At 36.2% G+C, this 24,754-nt stretch overlaps 1 protein-coding gene across 2 annotated transcripts; it reads right to left on the reverse strand.

Annotated features, from left to right (window-relative positions):
• Positions 1–545: 545 nt before the first annotated feature.
• On the reverse strand, positions 546–21,069 carry LOC129258795 (glyoxylate/hydroxypyruvate reductase B-like). Of its 2 annotated transcripts, none has more exons than XM_064098677.1 (6): positions 20,935–21,069; positions 14,211–14,460; positions 9,794–9,953; positions 8,313–8,505; positions 6,409–6,581; positions 546–2,375 (listed from the first exon to the last, which is right to left on the reverse strand). In XM_064098677.1, the coding sequence occupies exons 2-6, from the start codon at positions 14,430–14,432 to the stop codon at positions 2,146–2,148; spliced, it is 978 nt and encodes a 325-aa protein (XP_063954747.1). In that variant the 5' UTR covers positions 14,433–14,460; positions 20,935–21,069; the 3' UTR covers positions 546–2,145. The 2 variants fall into 2 exon arrangements, with proteins under 2 accessions (XP_063954747.1, XP_063954748.1); XM_064098678.1 differs by having other exon boundaries at positions 19,814–20,943.
• Between the last annotated feature and the right edge of the window lie 3,685 nt (positions 21,070–24,754).

Below are 24,754 nucleotides of genomic sequence, written 5' to 3' on the forward strand. Positions count from 1 at the left end.
TTCACTAACAGATACCCATTTGCCCCAATTAAGGAAAATTGCGATGACTAACATCATTCTGGCTTTAATTTGCAAGCGTATTTCAAGGGCTGGGGCCCCATAGCATAAAAATTACCATTATGGTAACTTGCAAGGTATCCTCGATTTTGATTGGCTGTTGATCAGCGTTACTATGGTAGTTACCATCATATGTCAAAGTTACCATAACTGTTACTTTTCATTCCGAAATTGCTCACAATACATCCACATACACAGTCACGAGGTGCATTATCTTTGGTAGCGCTAAAGATACAAAGGCAGAAAAAAAAAATCAAAATAGGGATGAGATTTTTTGTAATTTCTACCTTTTTCGTTCCCTCAGTGGAGAAAGACTATAATTATTATCCAAACTTATAAAAAAATGCGAGTGTGCAAAAACTTTTCATCCCTGAATATAATTCATTTAAATAAACTACACGGACAATATATCTTTGCCTTCATCTAATTAGATTACCACGATAATTTTCTACTAGAAAAAATGAAAGTTTATCCGAGGCCATTTAAAAAAAAATAAATGGTAGGTCTATTATTAGAATCTGTGATATCATCCATTTTTACCATCGATAACCATAGGCTGGATGGAGCTTGCACACACACATGCAAACCAATCAAAAGTTATCGTGAGTTGATTTGCATAATCCGTGCAAAGCCCCTCTTTAGGTTGCACCCTTAAAGAGCAATGCCAGTTGCAGTAAGCACTGATTTCATGAGAAAGTCTTTAAAACCAGGCTTAATTGTCAGTATATCATCGAGGATCTAGATCTGGTACAGTTACATAAACTGAACTTTGTGAAATCTTGAAATCTACGCTGAAAATGTTCACACTGAAGTTCACCAACACAGATAGGCACAGTGGGACAGTGTATTATTATTGCTGGAATAAAGACCTGACGGAAGTGACCGAATCTGCGCTTATTTTGCTTATTTCTCAGCAATTACACAATTTCTTCCAGAATCCTTTGGCCCTAATTTTTTATTCATACAAACAGACAATTGGGTGGTCATTATATTAGATTCTATAAAAAGTCATTTTGAGATCGTTGGTACCAGAACTGGAATTTATCATTAAATTAATAATGTGACACAGGAAGGATTGTGTCCGTGGTGGGCAAAGAGTTGAGCCATTTTTAAGTTGTGCATGACAATGTGCACGACTGTACACTAAATTTTCGCTATCGACGACAACCAAAAGTTCCCGGATGCAGCTCACCCCGTTTCCTTGAGTGACCCAGTGGCCCGTATTCTGAACTCAGGTTTAAATTAAACCCTGGTTTAAAGTTGTGGTTTAAAAACTATGGAGAGCCAATTGGAGCAGATATCCCTTACAGGACACATTCAATTTACTAACTCATGATGACACCTAAATTGCTCATAATTGTCTGGGAATGATAAGTATTTTTCTTCATTATGAAAGCAAAAGGAAACAAAAATAGTAAACATAAGAAATATACAATATAAACAGAATTTTTGAATTGTTGGCTCCCCATAATTTTAGCACCGACTTAGACCGTGGTATAAGTTAAACCTGACTTCAGAATACGGACCAGTGACTTCCAGTAGCTTGTAGGTAAGAAAGGTATATAAGAGGGGATAACACAAGTAGCAGGTTTTACGATGATTCATCCCTGAAATGTAAGACGAGATTGAGATGGCGGTACGTGCGAAAGCAGATGCGCCTTGACAAGCGCTAGCCATGGTACGAGTAGAACGGAAGTCGTTTGGTCACGCATCACTGAACACAAAGTAGAATTTCTGATTCAGTGCACAGAGTGAAAGGCAAATTCACACCATGCGCTGCGTCCGGGAACCTTCAGTTGGTTCCATGACATTTGCTCTGGCGACCATTGCTCCGATGGAAAGTCTGCACGTTAAGCCAAACAAAAAATCTGACCTCCCAAAACTTAATAAACCCTAATCCTTTATCTTTACATTATTCTGAACCAAAACTCTATTACAATCCAATCTCTAACCCTATGCCCTCTGAGGTATTAAGATCGGAGCAAATGTCGCAGGAGCAAATGTTGTGTCGCCCTTTGGTTATTGTTAATAGCAGGGATTGGTGAACATTTATTGTGGTAAAAACAGCTTTACGAAACACCTGCCTGATTACTCTCCATCATCCATGGCTGCTCTGACATCCTCCGCGGAAGCCAGAGTAATCCTTGAGACGCCCTCGCGGGTGTACATGCCCACATGGGGGGAGATGATGACGTTCGGCATATGCAGCAGTGGATGTTTGATGGGAAGGGGCTCGGGGTCGGTCACGTCCAGGGCAGCGCCCCCTATCGTACCGTCCTTCAGCGCCTCCACCAAGTCATCGGTCACAATGATGGGACCTGTCAAATACAATGGAAAGTAATTTTGAAATACAATTTACACCAAAATGATTTCCTTGTATTTGTACAAGTATTTGTACATGCACTGGACTTAGACCAATAATTGTCAATGCCTGGTATTTTTGTTTATATTTCATTTCCCATGCTGACCAGGGATGTCATAATCGATTTTGAGCTAAGATTTCATGATTTTTATACAAAAATACGTTTACATTGATGTACCAGATCTAGATGTATGATAATATTTTGACAATTATACCTTGATTTAATAGACTTTCTCATGAAAGAATGGTTTGCTGCAACTACTGTCTTCTACCTTTAAGATACCATGTAAAAAGTCAAAGCCACGTTTTTCCTGCAGGAATCTCATTGTCTTCCTATATGCTCTGGACTTTGAACGATACTGTCACTGTTTGGCCATGAAGCGATTATAAAGCTTGATAATGATGGTCTTGTACAAAGGTGATACATAATGGCACAAATTCACAAAGGTGGTTTTAAAAACCCACGGTTGAATCCATGGTTTATGCAGATTTCCTGTATAAATTACGCTTAATTGAGCGCGTAACGGGCGTGTGTATATTAAACAATGTCCAATGCTGATGCACGCTTTTGTCATACATGTAGTGTGCCAATTTGATGCCTGTTACCATGGTTAGATATGCTAAATTGTATGAGTCCACTGTTTGAAGAGTGGACTCATTAAATAAAAAACAATTGACTCATGAATAAAATAGCATCGATAACCACGGCAGCAGGCGTCAATTTGGCGCACTGTGACAAAAGCGCGCCTCAGCATTGGACATTTTCTAATATACGCGGTAAATAAGCGTAATCTATACAGGAAATCTGCATAAACCATGGACTCTATCGTGGGTTTTCAAAACCACCTTTGTGAATTTGGGCCTTTGTATATATTGTGGAAAAGGTGTTATAAATATATCAAGAATCAGTTTCATCATTAGGTGCTTGGGACAAACTTTCTGAAGTCAAAGCAAAACCGTTTGTCAGGAGATGAGTGTAGCAAACAGAGGCTTACACGATATTAAAGATGAATACCAGTTGCGCTAACAATCTCAAAATGAGTTCGAACAGAATCCAATGAAATTACCACCAAAATGTTTGTATGTATAAATAAAAAATATGTGCCAAATAGCTCTGGAAGAAAATGCGTAATTGCTGAGGAATGAGCAAAATTAGCGTTCCTTAGAGTTCCTTCAACTTTTGGGTACTTTTCGAAGCAATATTAATACACTGTCCCACATATGTTTTTCTGTGCTAGTGATCATCAGAAAATTCGATTTTGAGATTTCATGATTTTACAAAGATAAGTTTACATTAATGTACCAGATCTAGATGTATGATAATATTTTGACAATTATACCTTGATTTAATAGACTTTCTCATGAAATAATGGTTTGCTGCAAGTACTGTCTTCTACCTTTAAGATACCATGTCAAAAGCCAAAGCCATGTTTATCCTGCAGGAATCTCATCGTCTTCCTATATGCACTGGACTTTGAACGATATGGTCACTGTTTGGCCATGAAGCAATGATAAAACTTGATAATGATGGTCTCGTACAAAGGTATATTATATGTCTTTCTTCATTGATCAAGTGGGTGCAATGCAGGTGCCAACCTGATTATTATGAAGTCTGAAAATCAGTATTTTCACAGAAATGCCAGAGGACATCACACAAACTGAAACTTTCGAAATCAGTAATTTGCATGAAACCACCAGTATTCAAAACCAGTACTACTTGGCAACTCTGTTAACCCTGTCCTAACTGGGCTACTTCAGACCAGGATATACTGGGAGGGGGGAGGGGGGAGGTCAATTCCCCCCCCCCCAGATCTCCTCCGCTGATTGCACGATCGCCACAAAAATTTGCACGCGTGTAAAGCCGGATGTAAACTACAAGACTTTATAGTAAAATTTTGCAAAAAACTAATTAATTATTTAACAATTAATTAATTATGCAAATAAGTATGAAATTTGCCCTAAATTTGTTTTTTGTGTGTATGTTTTTGCCTTTGATTCAATTTATATTGCTAGTAGAATGCTAATTTTGGTGGGAGTATCAATTATTACATTTCTAACAAGTATCTACAAAATTTCTTATGTATTTCATCGTTTTTTTTAAATTCTCATGTATTTCTATGTTCCTTCAAACGCTTTGTTTTTTATTGTTTTTTCCGATGAACTTTGTCGGGGACCCTTTTGCGATCATAAATAAAATAAAATACATCCACATTTAAACAAACAAAAGTAAAAATAATCACACATTTATGACTTTTGTGGTTGAAAATCACATTTGCATTGACTTTGTACAAGCTAGGAATCACATTTTCGGGCAGTTTATAATCACTCGCGTCGCGTGCAGTTCGTAATCACTCGCGTTTTGAATTTTTGGCGATTTTTTTTATTTCGGTGCGATTTTTTTTTTAACGGTGTCTTCAATGGGACCGACATGCAGGGAAAATAAAATGAAATTGAAATTCGAGTTTCGTTTTAAGCCGGCAATTAAGTGCCTTAAAATAAAATGTACTCGACTACTGTTTTAACATAACAAACAAGCAAATCAGCCATGTGGCTCAACTAACTTAGAATAGATCCGGACTTCTACTGTGTCTTATGCGAGGACTCCGAGTCGGAACTTGCCATATCTGCCACATCGATATTACATCGTATCATTCCCATATGCGGACATGCCTGCATGCAATGGCCCCAAGGCGGCCGGACCCGGCCGCGGTCTGACACGACGTGCATCGGTAAATAATGAAAAACAAATAATCATTATTTATAAATAATGAAAAACAAATAATCATTATTTATAAATAATAGAATGTCGAACTATTGTTATTTACAAATAATGAAGTATTACTTGGAATTATATATAAATAATTAGAAATTTTATTTTATATAATATTAATTATTTACAAATAGAATGTAAATTATATATAAATAATAGTTATTATTTAATGAATAATGATTATGTAACAAATAATTGTTCTATATAATATTGGTACAATCGGCGCCTCATATGTAACGTGGGAGCTAACTCAGCTCGACTCACGTTAGCTTGCTCCATGCTACCGATGCACGTCGTGTCCGACCGCGGCCGGATCCGGCCGCCTTGGGGCCATTGCATGCAGGCATGTCCGCATATGGGAATGATACGATGTAATATCGATGTGGCAGATATGGCAAGTTCCGACTCGGAGTCCTCGTATAAGACACAGTAGAAGTCCGGATCTATTCTAAGTTAGTTGAGCCACATGGCTGATTTGCTTGTTTGTTATGTTAAAACAGTAGTCGAGTACATCTTATTTAAGGTACTTGCCGGCTTAAAACGAAACTCGAATTTCAATTTCATTTTATTTTCCCAGCGTGTTTGTCCCATTGAAGACACCGTTAGAAAAAAAATCGCACCGAAATGAAAAAAAAAAAAAAAAATCGCCAAAAATCAAAAACGCGTGTGATTACCACCGCGACGCGAGTGATTACGAACGCGAGTGAATATAATAAGCCCATTTTCGAGCAATTTTGGGTCTAACAGGCACTTAAAATGTTGCATAATTTCGGATCTGCGTACCTTGGCATCACAAAATTTGGTCTCAAAAGATGAGTAAAAAGTCAGCGAGCGGCATGGTCAAAAATTTTTATGCGACGGCGTGGTCACGAAATTTCTCAGGGGGGGGGGGAGGGTCACTTTGACACCCCTTGACAAATTTCTTTGACCGCCCCCCAGTTTAATAAGGGTTAACTGCAGGGAATAATTTTGCTTCACAAAATTGAATAGCATTTTTGGTTATAAGAGAAAAGCTCTCAACTGCGTAATGTACAGTCCTATGTAAAAATATGCCTAACAAAAGACTTTATGCACAGCAGTCTTTCCAAAATGTGGAGCAAATTGCAATGCGATAACAGGAAAACAATTCCCTGAGCTAGATATACTTGTCCACTCAAACTCATTTTTAAATTGTTGGCATAGAAATGTATCTTTTGGTCCATACATATCAACAACCCACCTCTTGATACATTGATGATAATGGCAGATGGTTTCATGAGTTTCATTTGATCCCTTCCCATCATGCCCCTGGTTTCCTCCGTCAGGGGTGGGGTCAGCATCAGGTAGTCGACATGAGGCAGAAGATCTTCTAACGTTGGGCAATATGTCGCTCCGACCTCAACATCGTCATCTCTGCATGGTGGGGAGACAAACAATAGACAGTCATGGCCCGTCGTTCCGTGCAAGCCTGGTGTGTGACTTGCGGGTAACTACTTCTATCCCCATTGACAGTATTGCGCACGCAACTCACATGTAGAAACACACGCAAGTCTGATTTGCAAGCAGAGAAGTTCTGGGGCCTGTTGCATAAAACTTTTTACAGGAGAAAACTGTGGTAAAAACTGAAAACTAAGGTCAGTCAGATTTCTGCCATTCACTTTAACACAGGGCAAAAACTCCGGTAAAAACAACCTGAGTTTTCTCAGGTAAAAAGTTTTATGCAACGGGCCCCTGAACATGCTCCAAACTCTTTTTTTTTTGCGGGTGAGTTGCTGGCAATCACCTGCATGGCTTGCATGGAACGATGTGACAGGAACTTCATAAGGAACAATATAAGTTTATTTTCAATCAGTTTATTATAATTTTGGTCTAATTGCCATTTGGCCTAAACACACTGGCCCGTATTCTGAAGTCAGGTTTAACTTAGACCATGGTCTAACTCTGTGCTAAAATGATGGGAAGCCAAAAGTGTCAAATTTTTTATTAAGTTGTAATATTCTCATGTTTACTGTGTTCTCTCCTGATTCATCCATGGTGAAGACAATCATCTGTTTATACTTCCTAGACAATTATGAATGATTTGAGAGCCAAATGAGCTGGAAAATGATATCTCTACTGTTAGTGATTTATGTAAAATTGGCTGTCCATACTTAAACCACAACTTTAAACCTGAGTTTAAGTTAAACCTGACTTCAGAATACGGGCCACTTTGTCTAAAAATCAGGGATTAGAACACATCTATAGGCACAACATCATCCATCATATGTACCAAAAAAATTGATATATTTTTTTTATTAAATTATGATGATTTTAAAGAAGAATCATTAGGCACGTGGTACACAAAACTCAGGGGTAGTCATATTGTTTTATGGAGCACCAAGCCATGACATCAAATAATTTTGTTTTCCAGCATTTTTTATGCCATATCTCGGTGGAGCATAATGAAAAAAAAACACCCGCATCTAATAATCATTACCCACAACTCAAATAAGCTGGCAATGGGCACATGGAGGGGAGGACCAAGATGTGGATGAATGAATACCTACTTAATTCCAATAAAACACATGGTAAAAGACATTTTAGCCCTTTGTGTAGTGTCGTTATCTATTTCTCAATTTGTTGAGCTTAATCTCATGTTATAAAGTGATTACATTGTTCACAAAATTCAATATTATTATTAACCCTATTTCTTTCAAAATTTAACATTTGAATTGAATTCATTTGTTTTACTTTACAACAAATTATGTATGAAATTATGTATATAACAAATATAAGCGATTAACATAAGATACACTACAGTATATAATTAAAAGTGGCAAGCCTACATATGAATAAAAAGCAGAGCTTGTAGAAAATTAGGCTCCCATTGGGAGAAAAATAAGTTGTTGCGTCATAATGTGAAACGTAATAAATCATGCTTAAAAATACATAAAAGAAACCTAGTTACCAGAAAAAAAGGGGTAGAAGAGGAAAAAGAAATAAAAGGAGTAAGATGGAATGAAAATGAAAAACAACAAAAAAGACCCCCCCAAAAAAGAGCAAGGGGAAGGGGGAGAATCGAGGCAGAATTGAGGGCATATTAAAGAACAGAATAGAAAACATAATTCACGCAATCATCATGCAATGGACAGCAACATCACTCACCGTCTATGCCGATTGTGGTACAAGACTTTCATCTGAAAACCTTTGGCTCGTCTGGCTACTTCGAACCCGATCCATCCCATTCCCACAATGCCAAGGGTGGCGTGATGAACGTCACGACCAACAAGTCTTAAAGGTACCTTCCAAGACGACTTCTTCTCTACAGACCCTGCGTAAGTTTTGACTACTTCAACGACTGCGGGCATAAGAGACAAAGGACAATACTTGATCAGCTAACGAATGGGCAGTTATGTATCAAAATCTGAATTTAGTAAATAATAGCCCAAACCGTGTTGATGGAAAACATCCATGTAATCAGATGGACTGATTTCTCTCATACTCTGGATAAATCATTGAAGTGTTTCAGATGTTGATTGTTTAATCCAGCACAACCAGCAGATCATCCGAAGATTTACACTGGACAAGCAATTGCAAATATGTGGTTGTCAAGTCAAGAGATTCCGATGCTTAGAACTTGTTACACTTCCACTTACCCTGAGTCCTCCTCTTCCTCTTCTTCTTTTTTCCTCTTCTTATTTTCATCCTGCTCATATTTCTTCTCCCCTTCTTCTTTTCTTCTTCACCGTCATTATCCATTGTAATCAATATTATTTAACACGTTGATTACTGATTTCTGACAGTCCCAGACTTTATTCAGAGACCAAATGGTTCCAGTAGGCAGGCGATTAAATACATGCAGTATCATTTTTATTATTATATCATCATGATCTTGCTCTTTCTTTCCTCCAAAAGTCTCATTTCCAATAGTTCCGACATCTTGAAATAATAATAATGTCATATTTTAGCCAGGGTAGCCACTTCAGTTCTGAAAACTGTTCTACTAGCAGGCCCTGTGTAACATGATAATGTTATTATTACCCCAGCTTTAACCTTGATCGGGCGCTTGAGCATTCAAGGAATTTCTTCCTACCGGGTACCCATTCACCTCACCTGGGTCGAGTGCAGCAGTGTGGATAAATTTCTTGCTGAAGGAAAACACGCCATGGCTAGGACTCGAACCAACGACTCTCTGTTTGAAAGGTGAGAGTTAGAACCACGATGCAAAATCTCAGATCTTCTTCTTCTACACACTTGACCCTTTCTCCTTCACTTCGGACCTTTACTCGCTATGGTCAAGGTGATTTTGCAGTTAGTGCTCCCAAACTTTGGAATAATCTCCCTTTACATATCCGTCGGTCCACCTCTCTTAAATCCTTCAAATGTCTCCTCAAAACACATCTCTTCCTATCCTAATTTATCAAGTACATGTATTATCAATTGTAATTGTAGATATCCGTTATTACCTTTACTTGACTTAATTCTTGTCATGATATAAATGTACATCTTCTCTAATGATTTTGTGTTAATTCCGATGTAAAGCGCAAAGAAACACATGATAAAAGCGCTATATAAATGCAAGGTATTATTAATATTACTTTTATCAGTCACCTCCCGTTTTCATCAAATCGTGAATATTTACTTACACTCCATTATACGCCTGCTAGCCATCATAATAAGTAGGAAGCCCTGATCTGCCGTGGTTTCGGCTGTGACTGAACCCGAGACACTGCATACCTTAACGTTGAACTTTCGGAGTAGCGGTATATCGATGTGGCTTATTCCCGTGCTTATCGTCACCAGAGCCTAATTGCGATAAGACACAAGACCGTGCGGTAGTGTGTGGACAAAAGCTGTTATCTGGGTCATGTAACACGAAGTATAGCAATTGATTGAGGTTTTATTTATTTTATTTCTTTATCTTATTTCCAGGCAAAAGACAACAACAATATGTACAAGAGGAAGAAATTACCACCGACTAGTGCCTGAGGATGACTAAATTAAAGAAAAACTAGTTTCTGTTATGAAGCTCTCCTCACTAGTCGGGGTTTACAAATATACAAAAATAAAATCGGTATAAAATGGCAAATAAATGTTTACCGCTAGATGCATTACTTATCACAACAAGAGTGTTTGTTTCCATGTGCAATTATAATATCTAGTCAATATGAAATGTTCATGCATTTAAATAAACAGCGTTATGCTATTATTAGATAGTAAAGCCTAGTCAGAAAACATAATTATCATTACTGATTACATTCATAAATTATATTATTGAAAACACTTAGCTGATTTGAAGTATTATGATAAACAATTATGAAATTAAGATGTGGTTCGGTTCTGAATTCTATGATTGATTTCAGTGATTATTATTTATGATCAGTCGTAAAAATGATCCAGATGATCATTTTACTGGGACCTGATCATGTCCTGCATAGAAAGCTGAAACAAAAAGATTACACATCACACAATCGAAGGTTCTTTATTTTTCATTTATTATTCATCATTATTATTTTTCATTTTGGGACATACATGTATATGTACAACAAGCCTCTGGCTGTCTCACCTGTATCGCACGATTCAATATAGCAGCAGTGCTGACTTTGAAAACTACTATGAAATAATTATTAAAAAAACACCATTCACATAATGATAAAATACTACGTTCATTGACAATAAATGACATTTGACCTTGATCATGCGACCTAAGACTTGTCAGTGATACTCGATTACCCCTATATGTATATCCACATTTTATAAACTATATCTATAAACTTTGAAAGTTATGACAGCAATCTAATAACTACCTCTAAAATGGCCAAAGTTCAATGACCTTTGACTTTGGTCATGTGACCTGAAACTCGAATGAGATGTTCAGTGATACTTACTCTTATATGTCCAAGTTTTATGAACTAGATCCATACACTTTCAGAGTTAATGTATGATGGTTATTCAACAAATACCCCCAACATGGCCAAAGTCCATTACCCTTTGATCTTGGTCATGTGACCTGAGACTAGCACAGGATGTTCAGTGATACTTTATTACTCTTATGTCCAAGTTCTATTTACTAGACCAATACACTTAAAGAGTTATGTTGTTAAAGAACAACAAATACCCCCACCATGGCCACAGTTCATTGACCTTAAATGACCTTTGACCTTGATCATGTGACCTGAAACTCACACAGGATCTTCAATAATACATGTAATTGATTACTTTTATGTCCAAGTTTCATGAATCAGATCCATAAACTTTCAGAGTTATGATGGTAATTCAACAGATACCCCCCAAAATGGCCAAAGTTCATTGACCTTTGACCATGGTCATGTGACCTGATATTCACACAGGATGTTTAGTGATACTTGATTACTCTTATGTCCAAGTTCTATTAACTAGACCAATAAACTTTCAAAGTTATGATGGTAATTCAACAAATACCCCCAACTTGGCCAAAGTTCTTTGACCTTACATGACCTTGGTCATGTGACCTGATATTCGCACAGGATGTTTAGTGATACTTTATTACTCTTTTGTTCAAGTTTCATGAATCAGATCCATAAACTTACAAAGTTATGATGGTAATTCACCAGATACCCCCAACTTGGCCAAAGTTCATTGACCCTAAATTACCTTTGACCTTGGTCATGTAACTTGAAACTCAGGCAGGATATTTAGGAATACTTGATTAACCTTATTTTTAAGTTTCATGAACTAGGTCCAAATATTTTCTAAGTTATGATGACATTTCAAAAACTTAACCTTTGGTTAAGATTTGGTGTTGACGCCGCCGACGCCGTCACAAAAGCGGACCTATAGTCTCACTCTGCTATGCAGGTGAGACAAAAACGTAAAGACTACCATCTGATTGTGATATGTTTGCATGGTCAGCCCCAGCCCCCCTTTCAAAACCGTTCCGTGACCCCTGCATAGATTTACAGCAATTGGGAATTAAGACACAGGTACCCCAACTCACTGAAACATAATTATAGACCTAATAAATCATAGAATTCCAAATCAAACCATATCAATCTCTTTTCTATTTTTATGGCCATATCATGGATAAAATATTAGTCTTCAGATTGTTGTATCAACAAGAAAAATAAGGAACTTTTTGCTTTGCATGATGGATACCTATACGACAGTTGACAATCCTTTCCGTGTCGTCGGGTGTAATGGTACTTCCATCCTAGAATGAATTATAAATTGTTTAGATTTTTGTAAGGACCGGACATACTTGCATCGATGTAATGAAATAGTATCACATGACCAAAACTGTATGGTCGTATTGTTTTATTGTGTCTGCACGACCCTGAGTCACCCTGAAAAGAGTCGTTAAATCTGTAGGACAACTAGACAAAACTTCAGAGTTGATGCATTCACAGATCAGGGGCCCGTTACAGAAAGAGTTGCATTCAATCGCAACTCTAAAAATCATGCGTAACTTGATTTACTATCAAAACAGCATGCATTTGGGACTTGCGATTGATTTTATGACTTGCGTTTAAACGCAACTCTTTCTGCAACGGACCCCTAGACTGATAAAACACTCTATTTCGGTCAGGATATGCTCTGCTGAGACTTAATCTGGCTTCGCGGTATCCACGCAATAGACCGATGATGGCCATAGGATTGACGTTGGTTGGCCCGACGCTCAACTTCAGCATCTATGAAAAAACTTGACCCTGTGGCACGTATTCTGAAGTGAGGTTTATCTTTACCATGGTCTAACTCTGTGCTAAAAATTATGGGAAGCCAAAAGTGTCAATAATTTTATGAAGTTGTATGTTTCTTACGTTTACTGTGCTCTTTCCAGATTCATCAATTGTGAAGACATTTATCCATTTATATATATATTTAGACAATTATGAATAATTTGAGAGCCAAATGAGCTGAAATATGCTATTTCTACTGTTAGTGATTTATGTAGCAATTGGCTTACCATACTTAAAGTTAAAGGAGAATGAAACATTTAGAAGAAGATAGCTTGTGTGAAAACAGAAAAATAAAAGAAATAGATCAACAAAAGTTTGAGAAAAATCGGACAAATAATGAGAAGGTTATGAGCATTTGATATTGCAATCACTAATGCTATGGGAATCCTCACTTTGGCAATGCGACAAAGATGTGTGATGTCACTTGTGAACAACTTTCCCCATTGCTTTAGTATATATTTCACTTAAATTGTCTCTTTTATCAAATCTATCAGTAGATCATGTGTTCTTTCTATAGGAGGGCATGTAATACAGATTTTTAAAGAATACATCATGGATAAAGAGTTTGTATCACCAGAAGAAAAAGCAAAAAGAGACATTTTGAGGGTATTCCATAGTCCATCAAAGGGAAAGTTGTTCACTTGTGACATCACACATCCTTGTCGCATTGCCAATGGGAGGATCTCCATAGCATTAGTGATTGCAATATTCAAATGCTCATAACTTTCTCATTGTTTGTCCGATTTTTCTCAAACTTTCGTTGATCTGTTTTTTTTTCTTTTTTTTTTCGACACAAGCCTACTTATTCCAAAGGTTTCATTCCCCTTTAAACCACAACTTTAAACCTGAGTTTAAGTTAAACCCGACATCAGAATATGGGCCTGTGTGTTTGTCATAAAAATTCAGTATTTTCTGCAAATATTTCAGAAAGGTGGTACAAGTTGATTATATTCATTATTATCTTTTTAATTCTTGTGCCTTTTCGCCCATCAAAAGTGGGAATTAAGCAGTAATCGAGGAGGGTGCGGTAGCACACCCTTTTCTCAAAAAAACGCTGTAGTTATTCACAGGTTGAACGTCCACCATTATGAGCCCTATGGCCGACATCCGTCTGTGTAGGAAAAGGACAACAAAAAATCTGAAAATGTTAAAAAGCTCATCCGAAACTGCGGATATATCAGTCTAGCACAGATCCTGACAGAACTTCAGTTGATGCATGCGCAGATCATGGTACAATCATCGGTGTCATAGCCGTAATAGCATTCGTCGTGCAAAACAAAAACATCTTGTAACTAATGCAATTATACAGCTAGGCTGTAAATCTAATCCTATTCAAAATACAGCCTACCTTCAAATTCCTTGTCTTCCTTAAAAACTCTTCATTGATTTCCATCCCATTGTCAGAAGGCGAAAGGATGATGACTTTTAGTTTGTCGTAGAAGGATTCTCTGTCCTTATCGAAGTCCGTCAAAAAAAGGATGTTGTAATCCTCCCTCAACCGTTTCAGATGCGGTGAAGCTGTAAATGAAACCTCAGGAATCAAGGACAGGATCCAACGCTCATCAGCCATTTCGTAAAATATGATTCAATTTCAGGCCCTGGAGGATGAAAAAAAAGACCCAAACAATAATTTCTAAAACCTGTTCAGCATTAATAAAATGAAAGAAACTTGTGATTGATTGATTGGTGGGGATTTTTTAATACCTGATTGCTAAGAAAGCATGAATGCTTGTCAGCAAGCAACCAGAGGACCGACAGCTTAAGGTCCTCTCCGAAGGACCTGGTAATGACGATTAAAGGGGAAGTTCACCCTGACAAAAAGTTTATTGTAAAAATATCAGAAAAAATAATACAAAATATTGCCGAAGGTTTGAGAAAAATTCATCAAATATTTAAAAAGTTATTAGAATTTCAATTATTTGATTTGTGACGTCATATGCGAGCAGCATTCCTACATAGCGAATGGTAAAAAATCAATGAAATGTCATTTTCTCAGAAAATTGAAAATGGTTTTCACTGTACCTTTTGTATATCAATGGACAAATCATTTCACACCCGATCATGAATAGAAAACAAAATTAAGTCATCAGGAACCATACAAAATTTGAAATTCATGCATTTTATTTTACAAATAACACATGGGGCAGCTGCTCGTTTATGACGTCACAAATCCAAAACTTTGAACTCTAATAATTTTCTTACTCTTTAACGGATTTTCCTCAAACCTTCACCAATATTTTTTACTATTTTTTCTGCTATTTTTACAATAAACTCTTCTTCAGGGTGAACTTCCCCTTTAATGCCTTACCAAAGGGCACTAGTGCACCAAGTGGGAATCAAACCGGAATACGAATCACCAGAATACGAATCCCCCACTCTACCGACTGAGCTATTGTGCCTCCATGTCTACATTATCTAATCGTACAGACACAGTACCATTACGATCATCATCCAAATGATTTGTATACACATAGATAGCACTACTATGATATGAAAATCGTTTGTACAGTGTTCATTGACCCCATTTTAACTGGGCTATTTCAGACCAGGGGCCCGTTGCAGAAAGAGTTGCGTTTAAACGCAAGCCAAAAAATCAATCGCAAGTCCCAAATGCGCGCCGATGATTGGTTGGAAATCAAGTTGCGCATGATTTTATAGAGTTGCGATTGATTGCAACTCTTTCTGCAACGGCCCCCAGGATAGATATACTGGGGGGGAGAGTCAATTTGACCCAGGCCATCAGATCTCGAAAATTTGCACGCGTGTAGAGCCGGATGTAAACTGCAAGACTTTATAGTAATATTTTCCAAAAATTGTTTTTATTTTATTAATTAATTATGTAAATAAGCGTACCGTATAAAATTTGCCCTAAATTTGATATATTGTGTATGTTTTTGCCTTTAACTCACTGTATTTAGCTAGTAGAATGCTAACTTTTGGTGAGAGTATTAATTTTTACATTTCTTCTATATTTCATTGTTTTTAAATTTCTTATGTATTTTGTTTTCAAACCTTTGTTTTTCATTGTATTTTCTGATGAACTTTGTCGGGGGCCCCTTTGCGATCATAAATAGCATAAATTAATCCATTTAAACCAACAAAAGTAAAAATAATCATACATTTATGATTTTTGGTTGAAAAACACAATATGCATTGACTTCATACACAGAATCACAAATTTTAAGTTGGTCGAAAGAAATACAAATGTATGTTTTTCTTGGAAAAACGGCAGTCAGTTTAAACATTGAACAAAGAAAAAAAGCAGTGCCCCATTTTTGTGCATTCGGTCCCATTCACTTAACATTTGATTCAGGGATTTTTTTTACAAAGGCTGTATTATTTTTCAGGCTGTTACAAGAAATGCCTGAAATTCAATATACCGGTAGTATTTTTCCACGATTTTGACTACATCTACAAATACATTGCAGCTTTTGCAGATGTAAAGTTTGTGGTCATTGCAGGACTCCTTTTATACGGAATTGGGCACATATACATGCAGTGGCGCGATAGCTCAGTCGGTAGAGCAGGGGGATTCGTATTCCGGTGACCCGGGTTCGATTCACACTTGGTGCGCTATTGCCCTTTGGTAAGGCAATAATCCTCATTACCAGGTCCTTTGGAGAGGACCTTAAGCCATCGGTCCTTTGGTTGCTTGCTTACAAGCATTCATGCTTTCTTAGCAATCAGGTAAAAAATCCCAACCAATCAATCAATCAATCAAAACCGTGAACCGGAGGAGACTATCGATTGGATGGGCACTGTATTGTTTGTGATGCAATGCTGTGCCCCTCCAATGCTTTGTCTCCTCCGGGTCACGGTCCGCCACTGTATACATGTAAGCAGACAAGGGGCACCGCACAGAGATAGCTTTAATAGGGCACCTTAACATACTTTTTTCTATGGGTGTAGATCTAGAGCACCCATGGGCTCATATCATCTCGCGTGCGAAGGAATATCATTCATAATAACGCGACACACACGACACATCCATAGACCTTATCGCAAATAGCGTCTGTCGCGTGAGGGCGTCTGTCATCGCAGAGGATCACGGGATGCGAAAGGGGGCAAACGCGGAATCGGCTTTCGGGAAGCCATACAACGCCATATGTTTTGTGTAGTGTCACTCAAAATCCAGGCTTTTTTTAAGTCTGATTTCTTTGTATTTAAATTATTTTGGATACTTGAATGTAGATTTATAGAACAATCTTTGTATCATGATTGCCCAGTGAAAGTATGAACTCAATACTCACCGTATTTTCGAAGTTTTCTGGGGCTAAACTTGGGAAGATTTTGTGGGAAAAGTGAGACGGTGATTGCGGGTCATTGCCGATCGTCTTTAGAAAAGAGCACGTCGATCGGTGATCCAAATTAGATAGCATATTTTTCCATTAAAGAATATTCATGAGAAACATAATGTAGACCATATATCTCCATATAAATTTAGCTAGCCAAGTTTTTTGTTATTTTGGGGGAAATATAGTCCTTTTTTTGGAAGTCGGGCTGTTTAGTTTGATCATACAATTTCTATATAGGGGGTGCATGAGACAAATCTAAAGCCAAAAATAAGCTAGTATATATATATATATATATATATATATATATTTATATATACATAATAATAGGCCTATGACATGCAGAATACTATAAATCTGAATTTATTTAAATTTAAAACATTTTAAGTTTTAATAAAATTAAAAACATTTTATGATCCCGTATAGGCCCTATCCCTCAAACCTCTGTAATTTTATTTTGTCTGAAACTGGATATTAAATTCATATAAATGATATATATTCCATTCATTTGAAATAAATCTTATTTCAACATTTACATATTCAATTAATTTCATCGCATTCAGTCACTTCTCTTTCAGATCACCTTCCTCATTAAATTCTTTTTTCTTTTTTTTTTTTGCTTATTTTTCTATCAATATACTTTCATCTATTCTCATTTTTTTGTTATATTTCATTCATTATTTTGTCTATGCATGCCACTTATAAAACTTCAGAATGTCCGACCACGATCCTGAATAATTTGCAATAATATTATGTAGCCTATCTGTGGAGAGAAAAAGGAAACACAGCTCGGTTTAATTATAGGCCTACTCTGAATAAAATCATGATTGAGATAATTATTTATGAAACATGTATTCTTGACTATCGATTGATATTACAAAAATATAACACTAGAATAAAGTAATCAAATCTACTGCAGAGTTTGTTTTATTGATCATCATTTTATTATTGCTTGGAATTCTGGGACCAGTTTCCTCCACTGCCTCGCCGACGTACCCCTGGGCCGAGAGTGCATGCCCGCTGTCCGTGCATACAATTCAAAGCACACAGCAGCTGCACAGCTCAAAATACGCACAGACAGTGCGCGAAAATGAAAGAAAATTGCACTTGTCTTCATAAAATCTGTGGTAATTCTTGCAGCTATAGACGGCACATATATCTCTGCCACCTATGATTAAGAAGAAAAGTAATGTTAGACTCTGGAACAAATATGACGAGGCGTTTACTGGAAGTTAGCAAAATGTTGGCTGCGGGCGTCGATCGTATTTTGATACACTATGGAAATCGTACACTTTATTGTCGGCTGCTTGCGCTCGCATGGTCGCATCCGGACAACAGCGGCGCTATTGCCCCCTTTGCGATCCCATGATCCTTTGCGTGAATCTATTTGCGATAAGGTCTATACTACTGGGCTTTCGCCCACATAAAACATCACACATAATTTGGGATTTCACATTCTGCTATGACACTTACCGATTCATTTAGATCCTGCAGTGACTTCTCCTTGAAGTTTCTTCTAAAAAATATGTATATTTTCTTGATCTTTAGTGAAGATTTCACGGAGATAAAAATTGGTCAGCGCCGATATCAATTTTCGTCTAAAGAGGGCGCGCGATTTATATTCATATCAAAGACACGACAAGGGAAAAACTAGGCACCTACACTATTTTACACGCAAATCGACGCAAGGCATTACGCAAAGTCCGTGAAGTGTCTAATCTTTTCATTGTATAGACTTTGGTATACCGTATTATTGATGTTCGTTAAAGGGGAAGTTCACCCTGAAGAAAACTTTGTTGTAAAAATCGCAGAAAAAATAATAAAAAATATTAGTGAAGGTTTGAGGAAAATCCGTTAAAGAGTAAGAAAGTTATTAGAGTTCAAAGTTTTGGATTTGTGACGTCATAAACGAGCAGCTGCCCCATGTGTTATGTAATATAAAATGCATGAATTTCAAATTTTGTATGGTTCCTGATGACTTAATTTTGTTTTCTATTCATGATTGGGTGTGAAATGATTTGTCTATTGATATACAAAAGGTACAGAGAAAACCATTTTCAATTTTCTGAGAAAATGACATTTCGTTGACTTTTTACCATTCGCTATGTAGGAATGCTGCTCGCATATGACGTCACAAATCAAATAATTGAAATTCTAATAACTTTTTAATTATTTGATGAATTTTTCTCAAACCTTCGGCAATATTTTTTATTATTTTTTCTGCTATTTTTACAATAAACTTTTTGTCAGGGTGAACTTCCCCTTTAAAGCCTGTACTGCTGGTTTCGTTCCAGGCACGTATATTTTTTTCAATTTTTCTTTATTAGTCATCGTTTTAAATTAATTGCAGAAAAGTGTTATCATCGCCAATAATAATCTTGAATTATGTTTTTGAAGGTATTTCATTTATTGGTGCCCATAATTAGTAAATTATAATCATAAGAATTGCGCATTCAAAGAATTTAGACACAGTTATAAAATTACCGAGGAGCTAAATCAAGGTTGTGAAATTTATTAGCGCCACCAACGGGCCTCTTTGTATTTCCGTAGAAGAGACAAGCGAAGTCACTTTCCAGGCCGAGGTAAGCGAAATTTGCTCTTTTTGACCGATTATTATATTCAAATTACATTTTAAATTTTTTAATGTATTGGTACTTACCGGAAAGAGCCCCGGTGAGTAGCGAGAAGGAGTTTTGGCAAATATTACTTCAGCAATGAAGCGATGTTTGCCGACTACTTCGAAATCCAGGGTCAAACACGGTCCGGTGTACGAGATTAGTATACCGGTACGGTATATACTAACCTCTTCTTCTTCTTCTTCTCTATAAGTACAGGCCACTGTCTGGCGTATTGTCGTACTAGTGTGAGTGGATCTAGAGTAGTAGTACGGTATATTACTGATTTCATACTGAAATTCAAGGAGATATTAAAAGATCATCGATGGTATCTGGAGCACTTTTCTAATAAAGCAGAGCTAACTACAATTACAATTTCCTCCAAGCTGTTCTTATTGCCTATGACTCAGTCTCAGAGCTCCCCATCATGGATATAAATAATGCTAAGCTATTAAAAGTGAGTTTGATATATATCACAAAAATCCATATTAGCCGCTCCAGTGCTCTCCTGAGTCCTGGCCTGAAGAGTCACTAACATTCAGTCTTCATGATACTTCACATGCGGGTTGGACCCGATGATCTCCGAACCAAGGGATGAGAATTAACAGAGAGAGAATATGGAATGGAAGACACTGAATTAAGGAGCAGAGACTAAAAATAGCTGTAATGCCAATGGAATCTGAAAGTGTTAAACAATTGAGCATTTGTTCCAAAGAAAAAGAGAAAATTAGCCAAACATTGCCAACCTCAAAAGGTCATACCCGGTAATCAACCTTGTTCATTGAATGAGTGCAGTGAGTGAGCTTTTTGTTTTACACAGCTAAATTATTAAAAGTTTAGGCCAACCGCCAAGTCCATCATAATCACAAATGAAATTTTGGTCTCGCTATTGATCACTAGGAAAAAGTTAACCGCAAATAGTGAGCCGGCCCGGAAATTTGTTTGGTAGGTAGACGCCATCATCGACGCGATGCCGCTTCTTCGATTTGTGGGGGGCGTTCCGGGTACAAGAAGCTGGCCGGCAAGTTTACCCGGTACAACAAGTCAAGACTCAAGTTAGGCTACACTGATTTAAACCGAGATCTAGTTAAATGATTTCGCACATGACTTGTTTTGTAAATTAACTTGGAAAGCTCCTAACGTTTAAGTGGTGGGTGTACTTCACCTTAATACTAAGTCGTTCAGCAACTGTCCGCGAAAGTTTGGGACTTGTCCTCCGCGTCCGTCTTCGTTTGTTAGCCTCAAGCCCCCGAAGCTACCGCCATTTTGTTTAATCCATTAGAAGCTAAAATAAGCCCTCATTAATATTAATTTCGTACGATGCTCCCTCGTCAACTGTGGTTTTGTACGTGTATTAGACAATACGCACATCAGCGCAATGACAAAGGTCAACTTGGCAAATTCATTAATGTATTCATTTTGTTACGCGCTCGTGACGCGAAGGATTCAGCGAATCAAGCAAGCGCAAATCTGAGACGATACTTTTTTTTGTTTTGTAATAATATTTATTAATCATTCAGTTCAAAGTAATGTTACATTGTAAAATATTACAAATCAATATTAACAAAACACTGTTCACAAAAGACAAATAATTATCCATAATACAAATAATCGTACATGTCATGGTATTAACATATATGATATACAGTGGATAAATTCAGTAACAAAAATTAACAATTAATAACCAATATAAATTCACAAAATCATACAATAGCTATGCAGAAAATTGATTGCTCGACATTGATTAAACTGAATGAAATTTATAATATAAAAAAAACCGGAAAGGGTTCGAGAGCTCACTCCCCACACACGCCCATAAAAGAACGAAATCGCTCTCACACCCAACCCCCCCCCCCCACACACAGACAAGACACAAAACAATTAGACAATACAAACAAAAACAATACAAAAAATAAGAAAAGCAGGAAGAAGGAAAGAAAGAAAGAAAGAGAGAGAGAGAGAGAAAAAGAAAAAAAAAAAGAGAAAGAAAGAAAGGAGATAAGTAACATGCAAAGTAAAGAAAAGCGGACAGTTTATAGTGACAGACAGACCAGCCAACCCCGCACGTGTGCAAACCGGATAAAGCCATCCCTTCCTCATCCCACTTAATTAATTGCTTTTTAGGTGTTCCCACTTTTTATAGTGCTGTGTTAATGTTTTTCGCTCTATAGCAATTTTCTTTTCTTCTTCTTTACTTTTAAAAAGCTTTACTTTTATCTCTTCAGCAGTTGGTAGTTTATGATTCCCCCTTCCGTGATATATTAAAAATTTGATAAGTAAAATGATATGATTTAATAATTGTCTATTTTCTGTTGTCTCTTCTAATCCAACATGGATATCCTTCCACTGTAAGCTTTTAAGAATCGGAAATTTTAATATATTGCTACACAATTTCCATAATACTTTAACCATTTCACATTCGTAAAAAATATGTCTATAAGTTTCTTCATCTTTACCGCAAAAAGAACATTCATTACTCGATACAAATCGAAACCTATATAAATGGTGGTTAACAAAGATAATATTGTATAATAATTTATATTGAAACTCTCTTAACTTATTATCTAATGTGCAAAATCTTGGACGATAAAATACTTTTTCAATTTCTTTTTCAGACATGTTATATGACGATTCGAGATTGTAAAAACTGACAGGAGTGTCGGCAATCTTGTTCATACATGATCTATACAGCTGTTTTGAACAAACTGACTCAAACTGGAAAACATTTTTAAAGAAAATAAATTCAATCTTCAAACCATCAACTAAGGTATTATTTTTTAATTCGACTTTCCATTCTACAGGAACATGTGCAAATATTTCATTAATTGTTACTATTTCGTCGTCATTTACACCCATAGATCTAAAATAAGTATTTGATTTAAGTTCACCGTGTTCATCTACAATATGGTGCAATTTGTATGTGTTTTTTAAGAAAATATTTTCATGAAAATACGCTTTTCCTTCATTTTTAATATACCTGTTATTGAAAAAAATTTCATTTCTTTTATTACTTATGTCCTTTTTGATGAACACAGTTATATCAAACCAAATACTTAACATTTCCTGGTAGTACTTTGGAATTTTTATATTGATCATATCAGGTGTAAAATTACAGTAAAAAATTAAATTACCACCTAATGGTCTTAGCAGAAATTTGAAATATTTTTTCCATTTCACTTTCTGGTCACCGTTTACCAGTCTTTTGACCCACATCACTCTCTGTACCATTACAAAAAGTTTAAAATTGAGCATTTTTATTCCCCCTTGTTTATATCCCAGATACAATGTGTTTCTTTTAATTTTATCTTTTCCTCGCCATAAAAAGTCGAAACAAATTTCTTCAATTTCTTTAAAAGCCCATTCCGGCATAGGCGTTAAAGAACTTACATAAATCAATTTAGAAAATGCATATGTTTTTAGCAGATGAATCTTTCCAAACAAAGTTAGATCTCTTTGTTTCCACCAATTTAATAACTTTTTAATTTTGCTTAATATTTCTTTATAATTCATTTCTTCAGTAACGTCAGGATTTAATGAAAAGACAATACCTAGAATTTTAACCATATCAACTTGTTTCCCAAAAGGGAAAGGGTGAGTAAGGCTTACAGAGGGTCCTAGAGGCAAAATAAACGTTTTATTTTTGTTCATCCTAAGTCCAGATGTCTTCCTAAAATTTTCAAGAATTAATTCTAGTCTATATACTGAATCTAAATCTTCTACGAATATAGTCATATCATCAGCATAAAGTATTTGTTTAATTTCCGTTTCACCAAATCGAATACCCTTTACTAAATTATCATTACGAATACAATGCGTTAAACATTCTATACAAAGTATAAAAAGGTAAGGGGAGAGGGGATCCCCTTGTCTTAGCCCCCTCTCGATTGCAAAATAACCGGTCGATTTCCCCCCATTAAAGACACAACTCAGCGAGTTGGTATAAAGAACATTAACCCAGTTACTAAAAATCGGCCCAAAACCAAACGATTTAAGCACCCTTTGAAGGAAGGAATGTGAAATTGAGTCAAACGCCTTTTCAAAATCGATTGCAACTAAGTATCCTGGTTTATTAAAATTTGATGTATGGAAAATCATATCGTTTATTATTCTTACAGCATCGCCAATATTCCTATTAGTTAAGTAACCTACTTGGTCGCCTGACACAATATTATCCAAAATGGTCTTAATTCTTTTAGAAAGTATTTTGGTTAGGATTTTATAATCTACATTCAGCAAGGAAATTGGTCTATAATTGCTAATAAACATCGGATCTTTACCTTCCTTATGTATAATTGTAATTATTGCTTGTTTTTGTGAAGGTGATAATTCTTTATATTTCATAGCATCATTAAAAGCATTTAAGACTAGGTCACCTATTACCTGCCAAAATGTAATATAAAACTCGACATTTAAACCGTCATTTCCTGGTGATTTATTTAATTGCATTTCTTTTAAAATTTCAATACAATCCCCCTGATTTATTTTCACTTCGCAATGATTTCTTTGGTTTTCGCTTAGTTTTGGTAAGTTACTAGGAAAAAAACAATCACCAGGTTCTACCTCTCCTTTAGAATATAAGGAAGAATAAAAAATTTTTATTTCTTTTAAAATACTAGTTTCGTCATTAATTACATTTCCATTAACTTTAAGTTCTTTAATAAAACCTTTCCGACCATTATAATCTACCAGTTGTTTAAAATATGCAGTTTCTCGTTCTCCACTTTCAAACCATGGGGCTCGAGATCTGATTTTAATACCTTCATTTAAGTATGCATATATTGTTTTTAGCTCACTTCTTTTTCTTGCCAAAAGATCAATCAAAATATAATTTGTGTTCGATGATGTTTGCTGTAATTGAACTTTCTCTTCCAATTTCATAATTTCCTTTTCTAACTTATCAACCTTCTCTTTTCTTTCTTTAGCTTTTTTCTTAGAATATTTTCTTGTGAAATTTCGAATTTCCATTTTAACATAATCCCACAGTA

Source organism: Lytechinus pictus, chromosome 4 (genome assembly GCF_037042905.1).
Source record: "Lytechinus pictus isolate F3 Inbred chromosome 4, Lp3.0, whole genome shotgun sequence".
In the NCBI taxonomy this organism is placed as follows: Eukaryota; Metazoa; Echinodermata; class Echinoidea; order Temnopleuroida; family Toxopneustidae; genus Lytechinus; species Lytechinus pictus.